The 18,112-nt window shown below is 57.4% G+C and overlaps 1 protein-coding gene across 1 annotated transcript in view; it reads right to left on the bottom strand.

Annotated features, from left to right (window-relative positions):
• The window catches only part of GRIK5 (glutamate ionotropic receptor kainate type subunit 5), a 51,342-nt gene extending 33,669 nt beyond the window's left edge, over nt 1-17,673 (bottom strand). Inside the window, exons 1-11 of the mRNA XM_028088106.2 lie at nt 17,612-17,673; nt 14,046-14,174; nt 13,578-13,742; nt 11,154-11,251; nt 10,892-11,057; nt 8,851-9,029; nt 7,389-7,442; nt 7,126-7,287; nt 5,510-5,662; nt 5,012-5,116; nt 4,796-4,903 (exon numbers count right to left, since the gene is read on the bottom strand). Coding sequence (XP_027943907.1) covers nt 4,796-4,903; nt 5,012-5,116; nt 5,510-5,662; nt 7,126-7,287; nt 7,389-7,442; nt 8,851-9,029; nt 10,892-11,057; nt 11,154-11,251; nt 13,578-13,742; nt 14,046-14,124 — 1,269 coding nt within the window. The 5' untranslated portion in view covers nt 14,125-14,174; nt 17,612-17,673. The remainder of the gene's footprint in view (nt 1-4,795; nt 4,904-5,011; nt 5,117-5,509; nt 5,663-7,125; nt 7,288-7,388; nt 7,443-8,850; nt 9,030-10,891; nt 11,058-11,153; nt 11,252-13,577; nt 13,743-14,045; nt 14,175-17,611) is intronic.
• Nucleotides 17,674-18,112: the final 439 nt, after the last annotated feature.

The raw sequence follows: 18,112 nt of genomic DNA, 5'->3' as shown, positions 1-18,112 counted from the left end.
TGAAGCCGTAAGTGGCTGAGATGGACAAGGTGGGCTGACTCCAAAGCTCTGCTCTGAGGCCCTGTGCTAGATGGACCTCAAGTGAACAGAATCCCAGAGCGACGTGTGAGAAACCAGACAGACAGGGGACCCAGGCTGGGTATGAAAGCTGGAGAATCAAAAATCAAGACTTCTCTAGACAGGCACCAGCGTTAGAGCTGGAAGGTTCCCCCTGCAAGCTCTCTCGACATACCGAGCAGGGAACCGAAGCTCAGGGAGGTCAAGCATCTCGTCTGAGGCACAGTGGAAGCAGGGCAATGGCGAGGGGAGATGGGACCAAGCTGGGACTCCAAACCCAGTTGCTGTGCACTGTGAAGCCCTTGGTCCTTCCACCAAGCCCAGCTGATCTCCAAGTCCGAGGCTGAGGCACTTGGGTTGAGGGTTTGGGTTCAAGGTCTCAGCATTGGGGTCTGAGCTTATTGAGGCAGAAATAGGGACTGGGGCCCACGAACAGAATTCAAGATCAGAGAACAATGATGGCCCCAGACCACTGGAACCAAAGGTCTGACGGAGCCTCTCATCCAGGGTTTTCTGACTTGTTGAGAGAGTCTTCTGCGGAAGTACCGCAGACAGTGGGCTGGTGCTAACTCTGATTCTAAGAATCCAACCCACAAATGGCCGTGCATCTGTACGCAAAATGTACGCCCAACGGAATCATGGCAGGATGGCTCCTAGAGGGAACAAAGACTGAAACTGCCTAATTTGGGACAGGTTAAAAAGATTATTGATGTCATCAAAGACTCCTAGGCAACTCCTAAAATAACAAGTTCTATCGGATATATTAAGAGGAAAAAAAAAAAAACCCAAGCTACAGAACAATGTGTACAATATGCTACTCTTTGTGAAGGAAAAAACGAGGATGTGCTTGTATATATGCATAGATGTTTCTGGAAGGATGTGGCCTCTGAGGAAAAAAAATGGGTGCCTGAAGGGGAAGGAGTACTTTGGAATCTATTTTATGTGAGTTTGTGTTAATTTCTGTGTCTCCCCCAACGTGATGAATTTTTTTAATTAAAACTTTTAATATTAAATATTAAAATATTTAAAATTTTTTTGAAGCAGGGTATGTAAGTATATACAGAAATGTGAATGGTCAGGAAGAGCCAGAGCAATCCTAAAGAAGAAATTGGAGGATCGACCCTATGAGGTATTACTACTTAGTTTAAAGCTATGGTATTTGAGACAATGTGGTATTAGAGCAAAGACAGATCGATAATAGAACAGAGAGCTTGGGGGGTTGGGGGGTGCCTGGCTGGCTCAGTCAGAAGAGCATGTGACTCTTGATCTTGGGGTCATGAGTTCGAGTCCTACACTGGGCATAGAGATTACTTAAAAATAAAATCTTTAAAAAAAAAAGTCCACGTGAAATAAATGTGTCCTGCCCCCCTACCTCACATGGTACATCAAAATCAATTCCAAGTGGATGGTAGATCTCACTGTAAAAGGTACGATTAAGTTTTTTGAAAACAAATAGAAGACATCGTGACCTTGGGGTAGGCGAAAAATTCTTAAATTCTAAAAGCATTAATCAAAAAAGGGAAAAAAATCATGGATAAAATGGACTTTAGTAAAATTAGAAATCTTTTCATCAAAAGATTGGGAGCGCAGAAGCAAGCCACAAAGCACAAGGTATTTGCAAGACATATATCCAGTGACGACTGTAACCAGAATATATTAATAACTCACAAATCGATAAAAAGGTCCTGTGTCCCAATTTTTTTCAATAATAATAAAAACTCAAATAGAGGACTTTCCAAAAGAAGAGTGTCAAATGGCCAAAAAACCAAAAAAGGTGGTTGACTTCTCTGTTAGGGAAATGCAAATGAGAAGCACAATGTGGTTGGTCTGGGGGGTCATCCGGGTACCAGGCTCAGGGTGGCTGGGAAGACCGGACGACACAAGCAGAGGGCCTGGCCCGGCACTGAGACATCAGCCTCGGTGGGTGCTCGTTTATCCAGGATGCGAGCTCAGGAGAGCATGCCTTCTGTGCTGGGAGGCCAGGTGGCTTTCTTACCGCATGCCATACCCCCACAGCCCTTCAGGATGGGATTTTACAGATGAAGGTAAAGGCCAGCTGAAGTGGTAGGGGGCAAAGTCATGAAGAGAGCGAGGTCCAGCCAACCCCAGAGTCACCAAAGAGAAGGATGAGAAGTCCCAGCGTGATGGAGACAATCACGGGGGCCACGGAGTATTCTGGGAAACCTCTGCAGGAGGGAGCAGGGCTGGAGGCTGAGGGAAGGCCCCACACAGCCTCGCCTCCGTGGGCCTTCTTTTGCACCCGAGCTTCCTTATGGGGCCTCTGTCAATCTTGGTCCCAGCCACCCTTTCGGCTCCAGACCAGTGAGCTCCACCCCAGAGATAGCCTCACCCTTCCCCCATCTCGGACCTCCCCCCGCGCCCTCACTCCCAGCCTCTCTGCCAGCCTCAATGCCCACGTCAGCTTCCCTTCCCTCTCCCTACAGCCCCTACATGCTCAGGCCTCGCCTCCCGACCTGGAGCACCTCTCCTCTCTGGAGCTTTTCTCACATCTAGGTCTGCCCCTGCCCCTTCCTGCTCAACACTCTCCAAAGGCTCAGGGAAAGGATAACTGCATCCTCCAGAGACACTCCCCCCTCTGCAGCCCCGCAGCCTCTGGGCCATAGAGCTGGGCCACAGCACTTACCACCCTCTGTGCTTGCTAGGTGCCAGGCACTGTTCTAGGCCCCTCGGACAGAGTAGGGAAGAAGGCAAAGCCTGACCGCCTTTTGTCCCAGGCACCCAGTTTGACTCACGCCAGAATCCCTAAATGCCCGACGCAAGCCCTGCCCACAAATCCAAGTCAGAAAACATCAGTGAACAAATGGGTATGTCCCGCTGTGCAGACAAGGCCGCTCCCACCATGTCCGGTCTGGCAAACGTCTCCTAAGGCCCCTGCTCTTAAAGCTCATGCTTCTTGGCATGTCCGGCCCTTCCTTCTCTGTGCATCCAACTCCTACACAGCTTCTAAAGCCCTGTCCAGTGCCATCTCCTTTGTGAAGCCTTCCTCAAACCTTCTAAAGCTGAGTCAGCCCCTCGTTACCCTGTATTGAATGACTGTGTCCAGGTTGATGTCCTCCATCAGACTGGCATCCCCTCCCCCAGTGCCACTCAAGAGTAAGGAAACCACAAGACCACCTGTGACTATTCACATGTATCCAGCATTTGGGTTAGGCCTGGTGCACAGCGGATTCAGTAAATATTTGTGGAATGAATGAATGAATGAGTGAATGAATCCATCCATCCAAAGAGCAATGAATGTCAGAAAGAGAACCACACTGGCTCATGGGTCTTGGGGAAAAGGGGAGACAGGTGTGAGAAGGAGAGGAAGCCTCCAGGGTCATGGCTTGCCTCTCCTGACATCCCCTCCCTGACCTCTGTCCCTGCTCCCAACCGGGGACCCCATCTCTTTTGGCCCCAGGAAGCTTCTTGGTCTGGCCACACTGCCACAGGCACGGAGGTGTGACTTCTCCCAGCCAGCCTGGCCTGGCCCTCGGGGCCCCTCGGGGAGGCTGTTATAAAGCGTCTGCCTGTCTGCAGGCCATCTGGCCCTCCCCAGCAGGCTCACTGGCCCTTCTCCAGAGGGACACGAGGTCCATGATAGGTGGGGAGCTCCTCGGGGACTGAGAGAACAGCCTCTGGCGTCCTGTGACACCTGTAGTAATCCCCTCTAACCTCAGCATCCACAGCTGTGAGCCAGCGCGGCTCCCACACTCACTGGGGGGCTCCCACAGACAGCGGCTGCCAGCACGCCGGGCACTTGGCTGTTCTGCAGGGCATGGCTGCCTGGCACACTGGCCTCCGGGCCCAGCTACTCTGGGCAGCCTCCTGCTCACCAGATCCTGTGCGTCACCCCCGTCCTGACCTCCCGGCGACCCGTTGTGCCAGGTGGTAAGCGGCAGGGTGCAGGGAGAGAGGGCACAGGCTCTGAGCATGTCCCTCAGCTCCAGCTGGGATTCACCCTGTGACCTGTTCTCCTCGCCTTCGAGATGAGGAAAATAAGACAAGCCTCGTGGAGCGGCTGACAGGTTTATAGAGCAGCGCCTGGAAAGGGCCCAGCACAGCGGCTGGTGCAGAATGGGGCGCTCCGTGCGTTTGCTGCCTCATGAAGGCCACCTGGTCTCGGACCTGGTTAACTGCAGGAGCAGCACACACAGAGGCTCCAGGACCACGTCCCTGGCTGGTGCTCAAGTTCAAGTACGAAGGGACTGCGGGTGCAAAGCACAGCGGCCATGGCTCAGGCTCTGGAGCCTCAGGGACATGACTCCTGCCTGGCTCTACTGTGTCCTCGCCATGGGACCTGGGGCAAGACGCCTCACCTCCCAGAGCCCTGCTTTCCACAACTTTAAGATGGACATGGAGTGGTCACGTGTCAACACCCTCAGGTGGCAAGTGTGGCCAAATGACTACTCTAGTGATGGTGATTTTCGGGGGTCTACCCTGGACCAGACACCGTGGGTGGTGCCCTGCCTGCGTGGCCCCATGGGCTCCCCGTGACACCAGTCATAGCCACGTCTGCCATGTGACAGCCGGTTGGCAGAGTCTGTGTCTTCCCTCTTCCAGTGGCAATGAGGCTGCTGACACCCTGGCCACAATCAGGAGTTGCTGGGTGCACGGGTCACATTCCCTGCTGGTCTGTGTGCTGCGTGAGCTGAGGCATCCCCCTCACCAGGACTGGGCTGGGGCACTGCTCAGGAAAGATCTCTCCACCCACTGCCCGGCCCCCCCAAGTGCCACTCACCAGAATGGTCGTGACCACCAGCGTCTTGTTGGCCAGCGTCTGCGACAGGTTGATGTCCAGGGTGGTGGCATTCATGGCCAAGGTCCGGTTAGAGTACCATACCCCGATCTGGGGCAGAGAAGGGGCCATCAGCACGAGGCCGGCCTGAAGACGCCTCAGCCCGCTGGGCCTGCCCCCACCGTATCGGGACTCTGGACGTTCCCCTGGGCCGCTCACCTCACGGTGGCCCTGCCGGGACTTCTCCAGAATGCGCAGGGTGTAGTTGGTCCTCTGCCCTTTGCTGTTGAACTCGACCCGCCCAGTCAGCCCATCATACTCTACCTGGCAGGGTTGGAGGCGGGCAGAGGGGGGGGTGGCAGGGGGCCCAGAGGCACAGGCGGGAGAGGCCCAGAGGGGAGGAGACAGAGAAGAAAGAGACAAACAAGAGAGGGAGAGGGACCAGGGAGGACCACAGTTAAAAGAGAAAGACGATGTGCCAGCAAAAGAAGGGAGGTGGGGCGAAGCAGCAGGGAGAGGGCCGCGCAGACAGGCAGAGGAAGGCCAGGAGGGGAGGGGCCGGGGAAAGGAGGAGGAAGGGGCCCAGAGAAAGCAGGAGGGGGTGGGGTTGGTAGCAGGGGTGGGGAGAGGGCAGAGGGGCCACAGGATGGACACAGTGAGTGCCCCGGCCTGAGACGGACGGCTCTGCCCCCTCAGCCCGCCCCACTCCCAGCTCACCATGCGCAGGTAGTTCATCAGGCTGGTTCCGTGGGGCCAAATGTTGGCCGACGTACAGGCCAGCGGCTTCACGCCGATCTCTTGGCTACGGTTCAGCTCCCGGACGGCGCTCACCACCACGTGCACGGCATCAAACATCAGGGCCGCCGACAGCTGGGGGGTGGGGTGGGGGGAGGGCGGGGGGGAGCAGGACGGGGAAGAGGCAGCTTAGCCAGGGCACCCCGAAGCCCTCAGACAACGCCCGTCCCTCCAGGAACGTGGAATCAAGCCGGCGAGCAGTGAGGACGGGTCTCTGGGGGGTCTTTCTCAGGGAAATCAAGTGGCAGTGGGGAAAAATGTGTGTGCTGCCCATGCCTCTGTGGGAGCAGCTGTCCCTGAGTCATGCAGGCACATGCCTGTTTGGGGACGGGCACGTCAGAGAGGGTTTGCCTGGATGGCCAGCTGGGTCACCTCCACCCGGAGGTGTCCGCGGGCCTGAGGGTGTGTCCCAGAATCTGTGTCTGCGAGGCTGATGCAGGTGTGGGAAGAGGGCCTGCTGGCGGCGGAGGCGGGGCTTATGCATGCAGGCTGGACACACGCGCCTGTCTGTTTATACACGGGGTGGGTGTGGCATCTAGGGATTTAGGTGAGCGTCACGGTTGTGAGCCTGGGCCCCGGCAGCAGGCAGCTCTGAGCTGGAGGCCTGGCTCTCCTATTTCCATCTTGGTTTCCTTCCCTGTAAAATGGGGATAACTGTACCCTCTGCCTCCACGTTCTAGTGTGGGGATCAGACAAAGTAACACACGCACGAGCTCAAAACCGCCCGGCGCATGGTGAGTGATATACCCAGGGCGTCTGTGCACATGTGTTTTCGAGAGTGCATCTCCGCTGCACTGGTGTGAGGGTCGGAGGAGCTGTGTTGTGGAGACAGGTGCAGGGGTACACATGAAAGCACCTCTGCCCAGGTAGGTCTGTGACACCCGATGGCCCGGCTCCGTGACCGCGTGTGTGTCTGTTCAGGAAGAGTGCCTCCATGTCTTGGCATATGACTACGTGTCTGGGAACAGATACGCATAAGTACGCATCTTTGGTATGTCTGCATTTATTCAACATATATTACTGGACCCCTACCCTGAGCAAGGCTGATTCAGATGTTGGGGACACAACGGTGAACAAAGCAGAAAGAAACCCCTGCCCTCGTGGAACTTAGTCTGTCTACTCGTATCTATGCCTAATCAAACTATAGAGCAACTGCCATGGTGATTAGATATGCAAGGACGGTTGCTATGGAGAAAAATTCAGTAGGGAAGGGTGCTAAAGAGTGGGGAGTTTCTCTTTTTTAAGATGGGGGACCAAGGAAAGTCTTATCACTGAGGGAACATTGGAGCACTGACTTGGCAATGAGGGAGTGAGTCACTAGTTCTCTGGGGAAGTACAGGCAAAGCAGCGGGAGGAGCGAGTGCAAAGGCCCTGGGGTGGGCGTGTGGCTGGGGCAGCATGGGAGGTGGCACGGGAGGCCTCGCAGCATGTACTCGGGAAGCAAGTGGGGGCACCAGAGGGTTCTGAGCACCATTGGCTCAAGGTCTGAGGGGGCCCGCAGAAGTGTCTGTGTGCCCGGGAGGAGGGCAAGTGCTCACCGCAGGACCTGGGTAGGTGCTGGCTTCACAGTTCTCCCTCCAGGACATGTTGAGGCTGCGCACAAACTCAGGGTAGAAGGGATGTGAGGTGTTGAACATGGAGAAGCCCAGGATGTTGGAGGTGTCCTCCACGATCCCGTCCAGGTGCAGGATGGGGAAGTCCTGGGACCAAGGGGAAGAGGTGATGCCTGGGGCCGGGCCCCACGCAGGACAGACACCACGAGATGGGTGTGGGGGCTGGAGGGGCTAGATGGGGTACGCACCATGGTAGTGAGGATGTACTTGTAAAATGCTGAGGTCATCCCCAGCTCTGAGGCCTGGAGGACACGGGGCGGTGCGGAGGTGGCGGGAGAGGTGGAGACCCACGGGTAGAGCCGAGAAGACGCCGAGAGAGGAAGAGAGATTTAGAGACAGGCCTAGTGAAGACACCCGTGGGAAACGCAGTAAGAGACACCCCAAGACAGAGAGAGGGAGAAGGGGACGCATGGGGGCAGAGGAAGACCTCGGTCCCTGATGTCGTGTTGCATGGACCGGTGCCCCAGGTGGGATGAAGGTCTCGGTGGAGGAGCGAATGGCAACCTCAGATGCCCTCATTCCTCTTTAGGGTACTCACAAGACAGCCTTCTGGATACAGGCAGGCAAAGGGATGCCTTAGAAACAGGGCAGGCTGGGAGAGTACCCTAAGCCTTAACCTTCTCCCCACACTGCCCCAAAGCCCAGTGTGGGCTGCTACTGTGTGCGGCTCAGCCTGGTCATAGGCCAGATAACCACCACCACCCCACCCACCCCGCCCCCGCCGCCGCAATCTTTAAGGGCACTTTGCAAGGCTTCAGCTGGAATCTCAAAATTCAAGTTTGGAGCCCCCTTCTTCCCAGTCCTCGAGGAGAACAAAAGGAGAAGGCCTCTCTCTACAAGGGGTGCGGAACCCCGTCCCCGCTACGGTCATTAGCACGGTAAACGGCATCCCAGCCTGCGTTGCCCGAGGGGCAGGAGTCATCATCGTGAGGTCAGGAAGTGCAGGCTCAAGAGGAAAGTGACCGCTGGTCACTAGGTTCACAGGACCCCAGCCCCAGCCCGCCTCCCTTCCAAGCCCGAAATCCTTTCTCTAAGCTTTCCTGCCTCAAGGGCCCTGTGGATTCTGTCCACGTGTCTTCCTGTATGCTATGATCAGCAGTCACACATGGTTGTAATTAAAAAAAACAAACAAAACTGGAAAAAATACATAATACAGATCAGATTACGAGGATGAATTAAGAGCACGGAAGGAATGAATGATGAATGAATATGGGTCACCGCTGGGGGGCATGTGGCGGGCCCGTGGGGCAAGGTCTGGGCACTCTACCCCGTCTGGGTGCCCTTGAGCCAGCCCAACCCCCCCCCAGAACCCCAGCTCCTTCAGCCACAAAATGACTATCACACCCACCCCGCACGGTGGGTGGGAGCCAAATTCAAGTGCCTCCACGCAGCAGGACCGGCGCTCAGTGAAGATCATGGGGAGCTCCCAATGCAGTGACCCACCGAGGCAGAAACTGTGCAGAGAGGGGAGGGGACTCTCCAGGGCCCGACCAGGGGTGCAACCAGGAAGCAGCCGAGCTAATCGTCTGCACGTAGGAAGCAGGTCTCCACATCCCACGGGACCACTGAGGCACATGGGCATGGGGTGACTTGCTGTCACGCCACATTTCCACCCCAACCCTGTAGGGAATCAGAGACTGGGGGACCCACCTTACGAAGGATGAGGTGGGAGATAGACGCATTGGCGTCAATGATGATGGTGGACACCTTGTCGTCGCGAATCTCCTTGAGCAGCGGTGTGGGGTCCCGGCTGTCGTCCAGCATCCTCACCGACAGCGTCTCCTTGGAGATGAGGAAGCCACGCACCAGCTCTTCCAACCGCAACAGGCCTGGGGGAGCCGGAGGGCCTGGGTCAGAGTCCCATGGCAAGTGCCTGGCGTAGGGGAGCCTGGGAGAGGACAAGGGCCACACCGCCTGGAGCACGGTGGCTCTCTTGGGGGTTCTGGGCCCCGGGACCCCCTGCTCAACCTCCACGCAACTGTCTCCTGCCACCTTTCTGCCCCCCTGGGACGTGTGACAGGGATTTCACAGTTGGCTCGTGCAAGCCACATTCCACTCCTGCTGCCCAAGCCACCAGCAGCCTGCCTGGGGCTCAGGCCCAAACCCTGACGGCAGCCCAGCCTCCCCCATGCTCTCTCTCACCCACACCCAACAGGCCCAGGCTCCACCTGCAGAACTCGGCAGAGCCCAGGGTGCCGCCCCCCCCCCCTGACCTGAACCACTGCCTTCCCTCACCCACTACGACAGCCACATCTGCCCCCCACCCCGAGTCTGTCCCCTTCACAGCAGCCACAGGCAAGCAAAGCAGAGGTGTTCCTCCTCGTGCCCAAACCCTCTCATGGCTTCTAGCTCTTTCAGAGCAGAGGCCCAAGTCCTCATAGCTTCTGAGCCCCACTCCCCCTGCCTTCTCTGTCTCGCACACACCTAGGCAGCGCTCTTGTCCTGTGGCCTTTGTGCTATAGCTGCTCCCTCTTGACCCAGATGCCTGCACAACTCCCTCCCTCACCTCCTTGTCACCTCCTCAAAGAGGTGGTCACCATTCCACTTCAGATAGCACCGCCTTCCTACTTCCTAGCTCCTGCCACAGAAAGCCTTGGCAGGCCGGGGGTCCTGGCCTGGCTGGAGCATGCACTGCTCTATCTCCAATACCAAGAACAAAGTCTTGGCAGGCGTTCCTTAAATATCTTTGGAAAGACGATTTCTCCTGGAGGTTACTGAGCATGCCCCGCGCCCCCTCCAGCTGCACACCCACAAAGCCACCGGCCTACCCGACACCTCCACTTGATGACCACAAAGATGCCTCGACCCCGACGTGCGCCTCGACCTGACCGCTCCCTCCTTCTCGGGCAGAACCCAGTCATCACCTGTGTAGCACCTCTCCCTTTTCCCTCAGGACTCTCCCCAAACCCCTTGTGGCCCCTCTCGAGCCCACTGCCACCACCAGACACCTAAGCAGCATCGCATCACCCTGCCTGTTGCCGGCCTCCCAGCCACACCCTGTGGCCCCTCCAGTCCGTTCTCTGTGCTGGGGTCAGGGCTCTTCCTGCAGTGCACCCGGCCGTGTCCCCTGCCCCACCCTTTGTGGGAACCTTCCAGGGCCACAAGGCTGACACAAGGCCCCAAATGAGCGTGCCTCCTGTACGTGCTGCTTCATGGCTCCCACACTCGGGCACCGGGCTCGCCAGGAGCTTCCTTGAGCCTCTCACTGGGGCCACACTCCCCCGGACCCTCAGCCTCTGCCCTGCCACACACTCCCCCTTCTCCCTGACCCCAACTCCTCCCCAACCTTTAGGTCCCACTCAGAGGCCCCTTTCTTGGCGACACGGGCTCTGAGGCTTCTGGACCCAGGTAGGATTCCCTTCTGTGTGCTCTGACAGTACCCCACAGGGCCACTGACAGAGCATGGATCACTCTGCGTCACAGCTGCTCGGCTGCCGTGTCCCCCACTGGCCCTGGAGTGACCTCAGGGACCACACCTAGTGCGCACCCACCAGGGCCTAGCAGGGGCCTTGCACACAGGTGCCAGTCACTAGCTGCTGACCAAATGATCTCTTTAGGGAGGTGGGCGGGTCTGGGTTCCTGAGGGGGAAGGATGGTGGGGGACGAGGGGAGCTTGTGCCATGTGGGAGACTAGAGCTCTTGGGCAGGGGAATTTGGGGGAATACAAACAAAACATCCAGTTCTCCCTCACACTCGGCCTTGGCGCAGATGAGGCTGGCCGAGGGGTAGTTGAAGGACTTGAGGATGCGGGAGACCGCCAGGCTGACGTCCTCATTACTGGGGTACAGGCTGACGGACGCGAAGCGCAGGTACTGCAGGCGCGGTGTCTCCTCGGGACCCACCTTGATGTGGGGGATCTGGACAGAGAAGGAGCCTTTGCTTCTGCCCTGTTGCTGCCTCCCCAGCCTCGCCTCCCAGGGACCCACCCTGACCCTGCCCTGCACTCGGCTCACCTCCTTCTCCCCACAGATATGGCTCACGGTGGAGGCAGACGCAGGGCTGGAGGAGGGCCCCAGGACGGACACGACCCCCTTGGGCAGGATCTGACACACTGCGAGGGATGGGGAGAGACAAACGGCAGTCAGGGGCCCTCCTTTCGTCCCCCACCTGGCCCGGGAGCACCTCTGACGCTTGGAGCTGCCCGATCTCCTTTGGCCACTCCAGACCCAGAGGCCCAATCCCCGACCCCACCCACTGCATTGGAGAAGACAGAGAGAGATGGGGAGAAATGGCAAGAGGGATGGGTCAGACCAAGAGGGCCCCTCTCTGCCCCACATCCCAACACAGTTCTCCTCTTGCATTCATTTGCTCCTCTTTCTTCTGATTTCTTTCCCCTTAAACACGTGCGCATCTCGACACTGGGAGGTAGAAGCTGTTGTTTTTGCCTGCCTGGTGCCCATTCTCATGGCAAAACCCTAACTTCTCCTCGGGGAACCGTAGGTTTCCCAGGATTGGCCGGCACCCGAGCCAGTATCAGAACCACGCTGTCCTGGCCAAAGTGATTGGCGCAGAGATGGGGATGGGTTCAAACCAGGCCATCAAGAGCCTTCCCCAGGTTTCTGCTACATTTATCACTAGGTTTGCTATCCTGGTAAGATATAAGTTTTGAGCTGTTGGGCTGGGATATTTGGGAGAGTATTCCTGAAAATGAAACCAACTTAGAGGAGATCAGGGCCCACAGATGAAGACACAAAGATTCCCGGGATATCATTTAAAGTTCCTGGATCAAGCCGTGCCTGAAACAATCCTAGGCATCATTTGAATATCTGGATCAAGCCATGCCTAAAACAATCCTGGGACATAATGTGAGAACCTGGATGAAGCCATGCCTGAAATTAGTCCCTAGGGCTTCTAGCGCCATGAGCGGATAAGTTCTCTTTTTCCCTTAAAGCAGCTCAAGTCGGTGGGTGCCTGGGTGGCTCAGTCATTAAGCGTCTGCCTTCGGCTCAGGTCCTGGGATCGAGCCCCGCATTGGGCTCCCTGCTCAGTGGGAAGCCTGCTTCTCCCACTTCCCCTGCTTGTGTTCCCTCTCTCGCTGTCTTTCTCTCTGTGTCAAATAAATAAATAAAATCTTAAAAAAAAAAAAAAGCAGCTTGAGTGGGGTTTCTGCCACATCCAACTAAAAGCATCATAGCTAAATACCTTACCTTCTAAACTCGATTCTTCTCTGCCTTCCACATTGGTGAAGGCCCCATTTCCACAAAGCAAATGCCTAGAAACGATTCTTGCCTTCAAGCCTTCTCTCAATAGGCAAATTAGTCACCAAGTCCTGTCTCTTTTTTGTCCTCAAATTTTCTCACATCTGTCCCCTTCTCTTTGACCCCCTCCTCCCCTGCCCTACTTTAGGGCTCTCACCTCAGGCATGCAACACCCTCCTCACTGATCACCCAAACCTAGCCTCCAGATTCACCTTCCAGAAGCCCAGCTCCCTGGCCTAAACCCATAGATGGCTCCCTTATGCCTAGAGGTGAGGATGGCATCTTTCAGCCTGCTACTGTAGGCCTCCTTGAACTGATCTGCCCATCTGCCCAGCCTCACCTCCCATTGCTCTGTCACACTTCAGCCCAAAATTCTCTCACGATCCCTCCAAACATGTCCTGAGTCCAGGTAGTCGGGACAGGTGCAATCCCACACCCTGTTCCTTGACTCCATATACCCACCTCCTCACTATAGTCATATGCCTGGAACACCATCTGCCTCCTCACCCTCCATCCCAGCTTCTCCCAGTTTGTGTTCTGTGCTGCACCAGTCAGAAAAGTACAAGAAACACTGTACCCCATTCTTCCTCTCACTGATTTAAAACAAACATGAATATAACAAAGCTTCTGATGAGGCCTGTAAGAAATCAACCAGTCTGAAACACTGAAGGCAGCATCTCCTGAAGATGTACAAACCCAGCATGTCTGTTCAAGAGATACCTATTAACATTCGCTCGATCTATGAGAATCCAACAAATACTTATGCACCTCTACTATATGGCTCCAGGGCATACTTTGAGAAACGCCACTCCTTCTATATCCTGCTCAACTTTCAGAGCTCAGAACTTTAGTTTAGCCTTCTCCAGAGTGCCTTCACTGTCCCTGCTCCTGAGGCTCCCTGGCCTCGCTGCCCAGGCCTGTCATTACTCAGCTCTGGGGACTATGTCCCTGGCCAGCTTATCTTTCAAATGAGGCCCTCAGCTCCTATAAGGGGTGAACTGGGGCTGGCGCTCTCCCCACCTCCCCATACCCAGCAGCACCATCTCTGGGAAGGGAAAGGCAGAGTGGACATGAAGGAAGGAGCAGGTAAAGCTAGAAAGCAAGCAAGCAAGCTGAGGAACAGACTGAGGGCTACCAGCCTGCCCTGCCTCACCCCACGCCCCCTGTGGCCCTGCTCACTGGTGTCCGTGGTCTCGTACTGGCTGTCCCGCTGAAGCTCAAAGATATCTACTTCCACCCGGGCCTTGGCTGGGACCTCGATGATCCCGTTGATCTGCTCCCGGGCCAGAGCCAGGGCCAGACGCTCACCGCGGCCGCACACAGTCTGGTCGTCCAGGATTGCAGCTGAGGGGACACAGGGGTTGGGGACCAGACTCTGGGTCCTGAGAAAGGAGAGGCTGGGGTCCTAGACTCCTGGGCTCTGAGGTGGGAGTGGGGATGCTGACAGAGGGTCTAGGCTCCTGGATCTAGGGTTGGACAGAGCTGGGGGTCTGGACTGCTGGGTCCAGGAGGAAGAAGGAGCAGGGGGCTGCTCTTCCTTGTTGCTGAGGGAAGCTGAGACCTGAAGCCCAGACCCCCAGGGCCTGAGGGACTGGCATGCTCAGGGAGGATCTCTGTGGAGGCAGGGCAGGGGCTGTGGGGCCTCACCCATGCGCAGCGATGAGAGCACCTGGCAGCTGGGGCTGGCGAAGGCAACAATCAGCAGCAGCAGCAGCTCAGCCGGCATCTTCCTCCCCTCCTCATGGGGACGCAGCTGCCGCGGCCCCCACTCGCCACCTGCAGGGAGCCCCCCCCGCCCATGGCGGAGGGGGAGACGGCTGATATGGAGGGGCCTCAGAGCCCTTGGGTGACCACAGGCCCCGGGCCATTGTGGGTGAGCTCTGAAGGGCCCTGCCCTTGTCAGAAGCTGACGATACTGAGGGCATCGCCACGAAGGAAGCTCGGGCCCTGACAGCACTACCAGTGAGGAGCTCCCAGCACTGAGTGGGATAGGCACTGCTGGAGGACATTCACAGCTACCAAAACGGGAGGGATCTCAGGTTAAGAGCGAATTCCAGGGACCATCCCCACTGCAACAGGAACCCAGGAAGTGCCACCCCCCTCACCCAGTCCCGCCCCTGTCTCTGGGCAGGCAGCTGTTACTAGGCAACAGAAACTGGCTGGAGAGGATGCGGTGGTTGCTAGGCAACCCCATCCCAGGCCTCACTTGCCACCTTCCTGACGTCCCTGGTTCCCACAATCCCATGGGGAGAGAGGCCTGGACATCCGGGGTCTGGAGGGGAGAGTATCCGGGAGTTAAGGAAACTTGGAAAGAGAGGGAATGATGGAGAGAGACGGAGACACACACAGAGACACACAGATGGAGACAAATGGATGGACCTGAGGCAGCCAAGGGGCTAAAAAAAAAAAAAAATTAGAGAGAGAGAAGGGAGAAACAGAAAGACAAAAATAGGAAGAGAGGCTGAGGCAGAGAAAATACAAAGAGACCCAGGAAAGGGGAAAGAGAAAAACAGGCAGAAATGCAAGAGAACAAGAAGATAAGACAGGAAAGGGAGGGCTAGAGATGGAGAGGACAGAGGAGCTTCTGGGAGGTAAGGACAGGGCGAGGAGGAAGAGGGAAGAGGCAAGAAGGCAGGGAGCCACGGGGGTGGAGAAAGGGCAGGGCGGGGAGAGGAGTGTAGGGCAGGCAGCAGAGAGGGAAATCAAGGCACAAGAGACACAGAATAGGCCAGGGAGACAAAATGGAGAGAGGACACAATCCCACTTAAGATGCCACCAGAAGTAGCTGGAAGAGAAGAGTAAGGCAGGGAGGAAGCTGTCTGCCAAAGCAGGTGCCACACTGCAGCCCCCACCCTGCTCTGGGGAGCTGAGGAGTAGGGGGAGACAGTGCAACTCTGCTCCCCAGAATGGCTCCATCCCCAGGGAGTTAGAGTCCTCCAGGAGCCCCAGCCTTCTGTGGAGCACCCTGCCTCCTTCCCCTTCCCCCCCAACCAGGGAAGGAATGAGTTCGGCTAGATGCACAGCTTCACCTGGCCAAGAGCCATGCCCCAGTAGAAGGGACATTGGGTTTCCAGGGGAGAGGGTTACTGTGAGGCTCAGAGTGCTGTGAGGTGAGCTTGGGGGGGGGTCTCCCTGCACCTAATCTGATCCCCATAGAAGAGGGGCTTGAGCTAGTGAGATGGCAGAGTGAAACCTGCCAGGGGAGGGTGGAGGCACAATGCAATGCTTCGGACCATCCTTGCGGCCAGGAAAACCTAGGCCAGGGCAGCAGGAGACCCTATCAGTCCCTGCTCTGCCCCGACTCCCACCTGACCTTGAGCAGGGCCCTCTCTCAGCGCCTCTGCAAAAGGCAGGCTGGGGGTGGGAGGGCATCCTGGACAGGCTGGGGGCTGCAGATGGTCATTTGGATCTAAAGTGAAGGCTTCAAGGGTGGAAGAGCAAGGCAAGTTGGAGACCAGGAAGAACTCTCAGGGGGAGGGCTGTGGAGGGTGGGGCTCGGAGAGAGGCAGGGGCGAAGGGGGGGTCATCCCGAGACACCAGGAGCTTCTGGGGGCAAATCGGGGAACAGAGACTGGAGGACAGGGAAGCCCAAGGGAGAGACAGGGGCCAGGAGGGCAGGGTCCCACAGGTGGCAGACACAGGTAGGAGCAGAAAGACAGAGTGCAGGGGCCAGGGTTGGGGGCAGCGGATGGACAAAGACATACAGGAAGGCAGAAAAGACAGATAGACCAAAAAGAAGTAACTGGGGCTAAATGAGAGACAAGGACATACACACGTTGTCTAGAAGTGAGACACAAGAGAAACAGAGACAAGACGGCCAGGGTGAGGCAGGGAAGCAGGCAGCCCTGAGCCCCACAGGCCCAGACACTTAGGCAAAGCCAAACAGCTGCCAACTGGACAGAAGGAGCCGAGAGAGGGGCCCTGCCAGGGGAGGGAGACAGACAAGAAGGTGAGCATGAGACATGGCCAAGGTGAGAAGGGAAATCGGTGAGTCAAATGGGGTGAGGAAGAGGGCAAAGGAAAAAAAGACCACAGGTGCAAGGATTGCAGGGAGGGGGGAAAAAATCACAAAACTCTGAACAGGAAGAGGGCTAGGTGGAAAGAGACAGAGAAAAATGAATGTCAGAGCCACACAGCAGATGTAGAGGAGAGGAAGGGGCCAGTGGGACAGACACAAACTAGGGGAAGGACAGTGAGGACCAGGGAGGGAAATGAGGTGGGGAGGAAGAGCGAGTAACCGAGAGGGGCACAGGCAGGGACGGGGTAAGTGCCCATGTAAGGGGGCCTGGTCCACACTGAGGTGCATCCACCCAGGGCGTCTGGAGGAGGGTGGTCGATCCCAGGAGCCCACAAACCCCAAGGCATGGGGAGGGATGAGGACCGACAGGCCAGCAGGATGCAGAAATGAGCAGAGGATGGGGGGGAGGGGTGAGACCACCAAGGAAAAGGCAAAGTGGACCCCGGAGTGGCCAAGGAGAGAGGAGTGGATTTGCGGGAGGAGGGCAGAAAAGTGAACAGGAAGACAGCCTCCAAGTGCAAGGGCAGAGGAGGAGGCTAGGGGAGCAGGGCCACAGGCAGAGCAAAGAGTGGACACAGAGCCACACCTGGCGGCGTGGGCACCACCAAAAGAGCCAGACAAGAGACAGGGGAGTTTTGAGAGAGAGAGAGAGAGAGAGATCAACAGAGAGACCAAGAAAGGGTTGGGCCAACGGCAAAGAAGACAGAAGTTGGACAGAGTCAGAGAGAGGCCCAAGAGAACACCAAATGGAGACTGTAAAACGGAAAGACATCTCCAGGAGAGAGAGAGCGGATGGGATAGGGACGGGCCCGTGGCAGGCGGAGAGAATGAGCCTCCGAGGAAAGAAGAGAGGCGGAAAGAGGGGGAGAGCAGAGCCGGTCACCGCGGGACCGCAGCTGGAGAAAGCAGGGGCGGAGACTGGCCGGGAGTCCCAGACAAGGAGTGAACCCTCAAGTAAGAGCCAGGCAGCCCCTCAGGACCCCGGAGGCGGGGAGCCGGGGGTAAGGCTGAGCTGTGCACCCAGAAGAAGGGTGAGGAGAGGCTGAGGGGAACGACGGTTGGGAGATGGGGGACATGAGGGGGGCCCTACTCAGGGAGAGGCAGGGGGACGCGGGGGCCCCACCAGGCGGCCTTGAGCCCAGCCTTCCAGGACCCAGGCTGGCCCCAGCCCAACCCCTGCCCCGCAGACACTCACGGATCCTGGTGGGACGGAGGGCTGGGCTCCCTCGAGGCCCGAGAAGACAGCGAGGAGATGATCTGGCGCTGGGTGGTGGTGTGGCCGGGGCGGGGGGAGAGGGCAGTCCACAGGGCCCCCTCCCCCGCCGCCGACAGTGGCCCCCAACTAGTCCAAAACGGAGGCTCCCCGGGAGCAAGGAGGAAGGACAGGTGGAACCGGAGAGGGTGGGCCGGGGCAGGGAGGAAGGGGAAAGGAGAAAATGGAGGAGAGAAGGGAAGAGAGGAGAGGGGGAAGGAGCAAATGGAGGGGAAGGAGGGAGGAAAGGAGGAGAGGAAGGTGAAAACGGAAGGGAGGGGGGCACAGGCAAAGCCGGGGGAGGGGGAAGCCGGCCCAGGAAAGGGCCCCCACCCCCTCCCCTAGCCGGGCCGGCCTGGGGGGGCCACTGGGGGCGAGGACTGGCTGGAGACCAGGAAGCCGGCCATCAGGAGGAGTGGGGGAGGGGAGGGCTGGATTGGGGGG

This window comes from Eumetopias jubatus, unplaced genomic scaffold (genome assembly GCF_037043125.1).
Source record: "Eumetopias jubatus isolate StellerSeaLion01/CBP00866 unplaced genomic scaffold, mEumJub1_p1.0 scaffold_10, whole genome shotgun sequence".
Classification (NCBI taxonomy): domain Eukaryota; kingdom Metazoa; phylum Chordata; class Mammalia; order Carnivora; family Otariidae; genus Eumetopias; species Eumetopias jubatus.
This window is presented reverse-complemented; position numbering and strand designations above follow the sequence as displayed.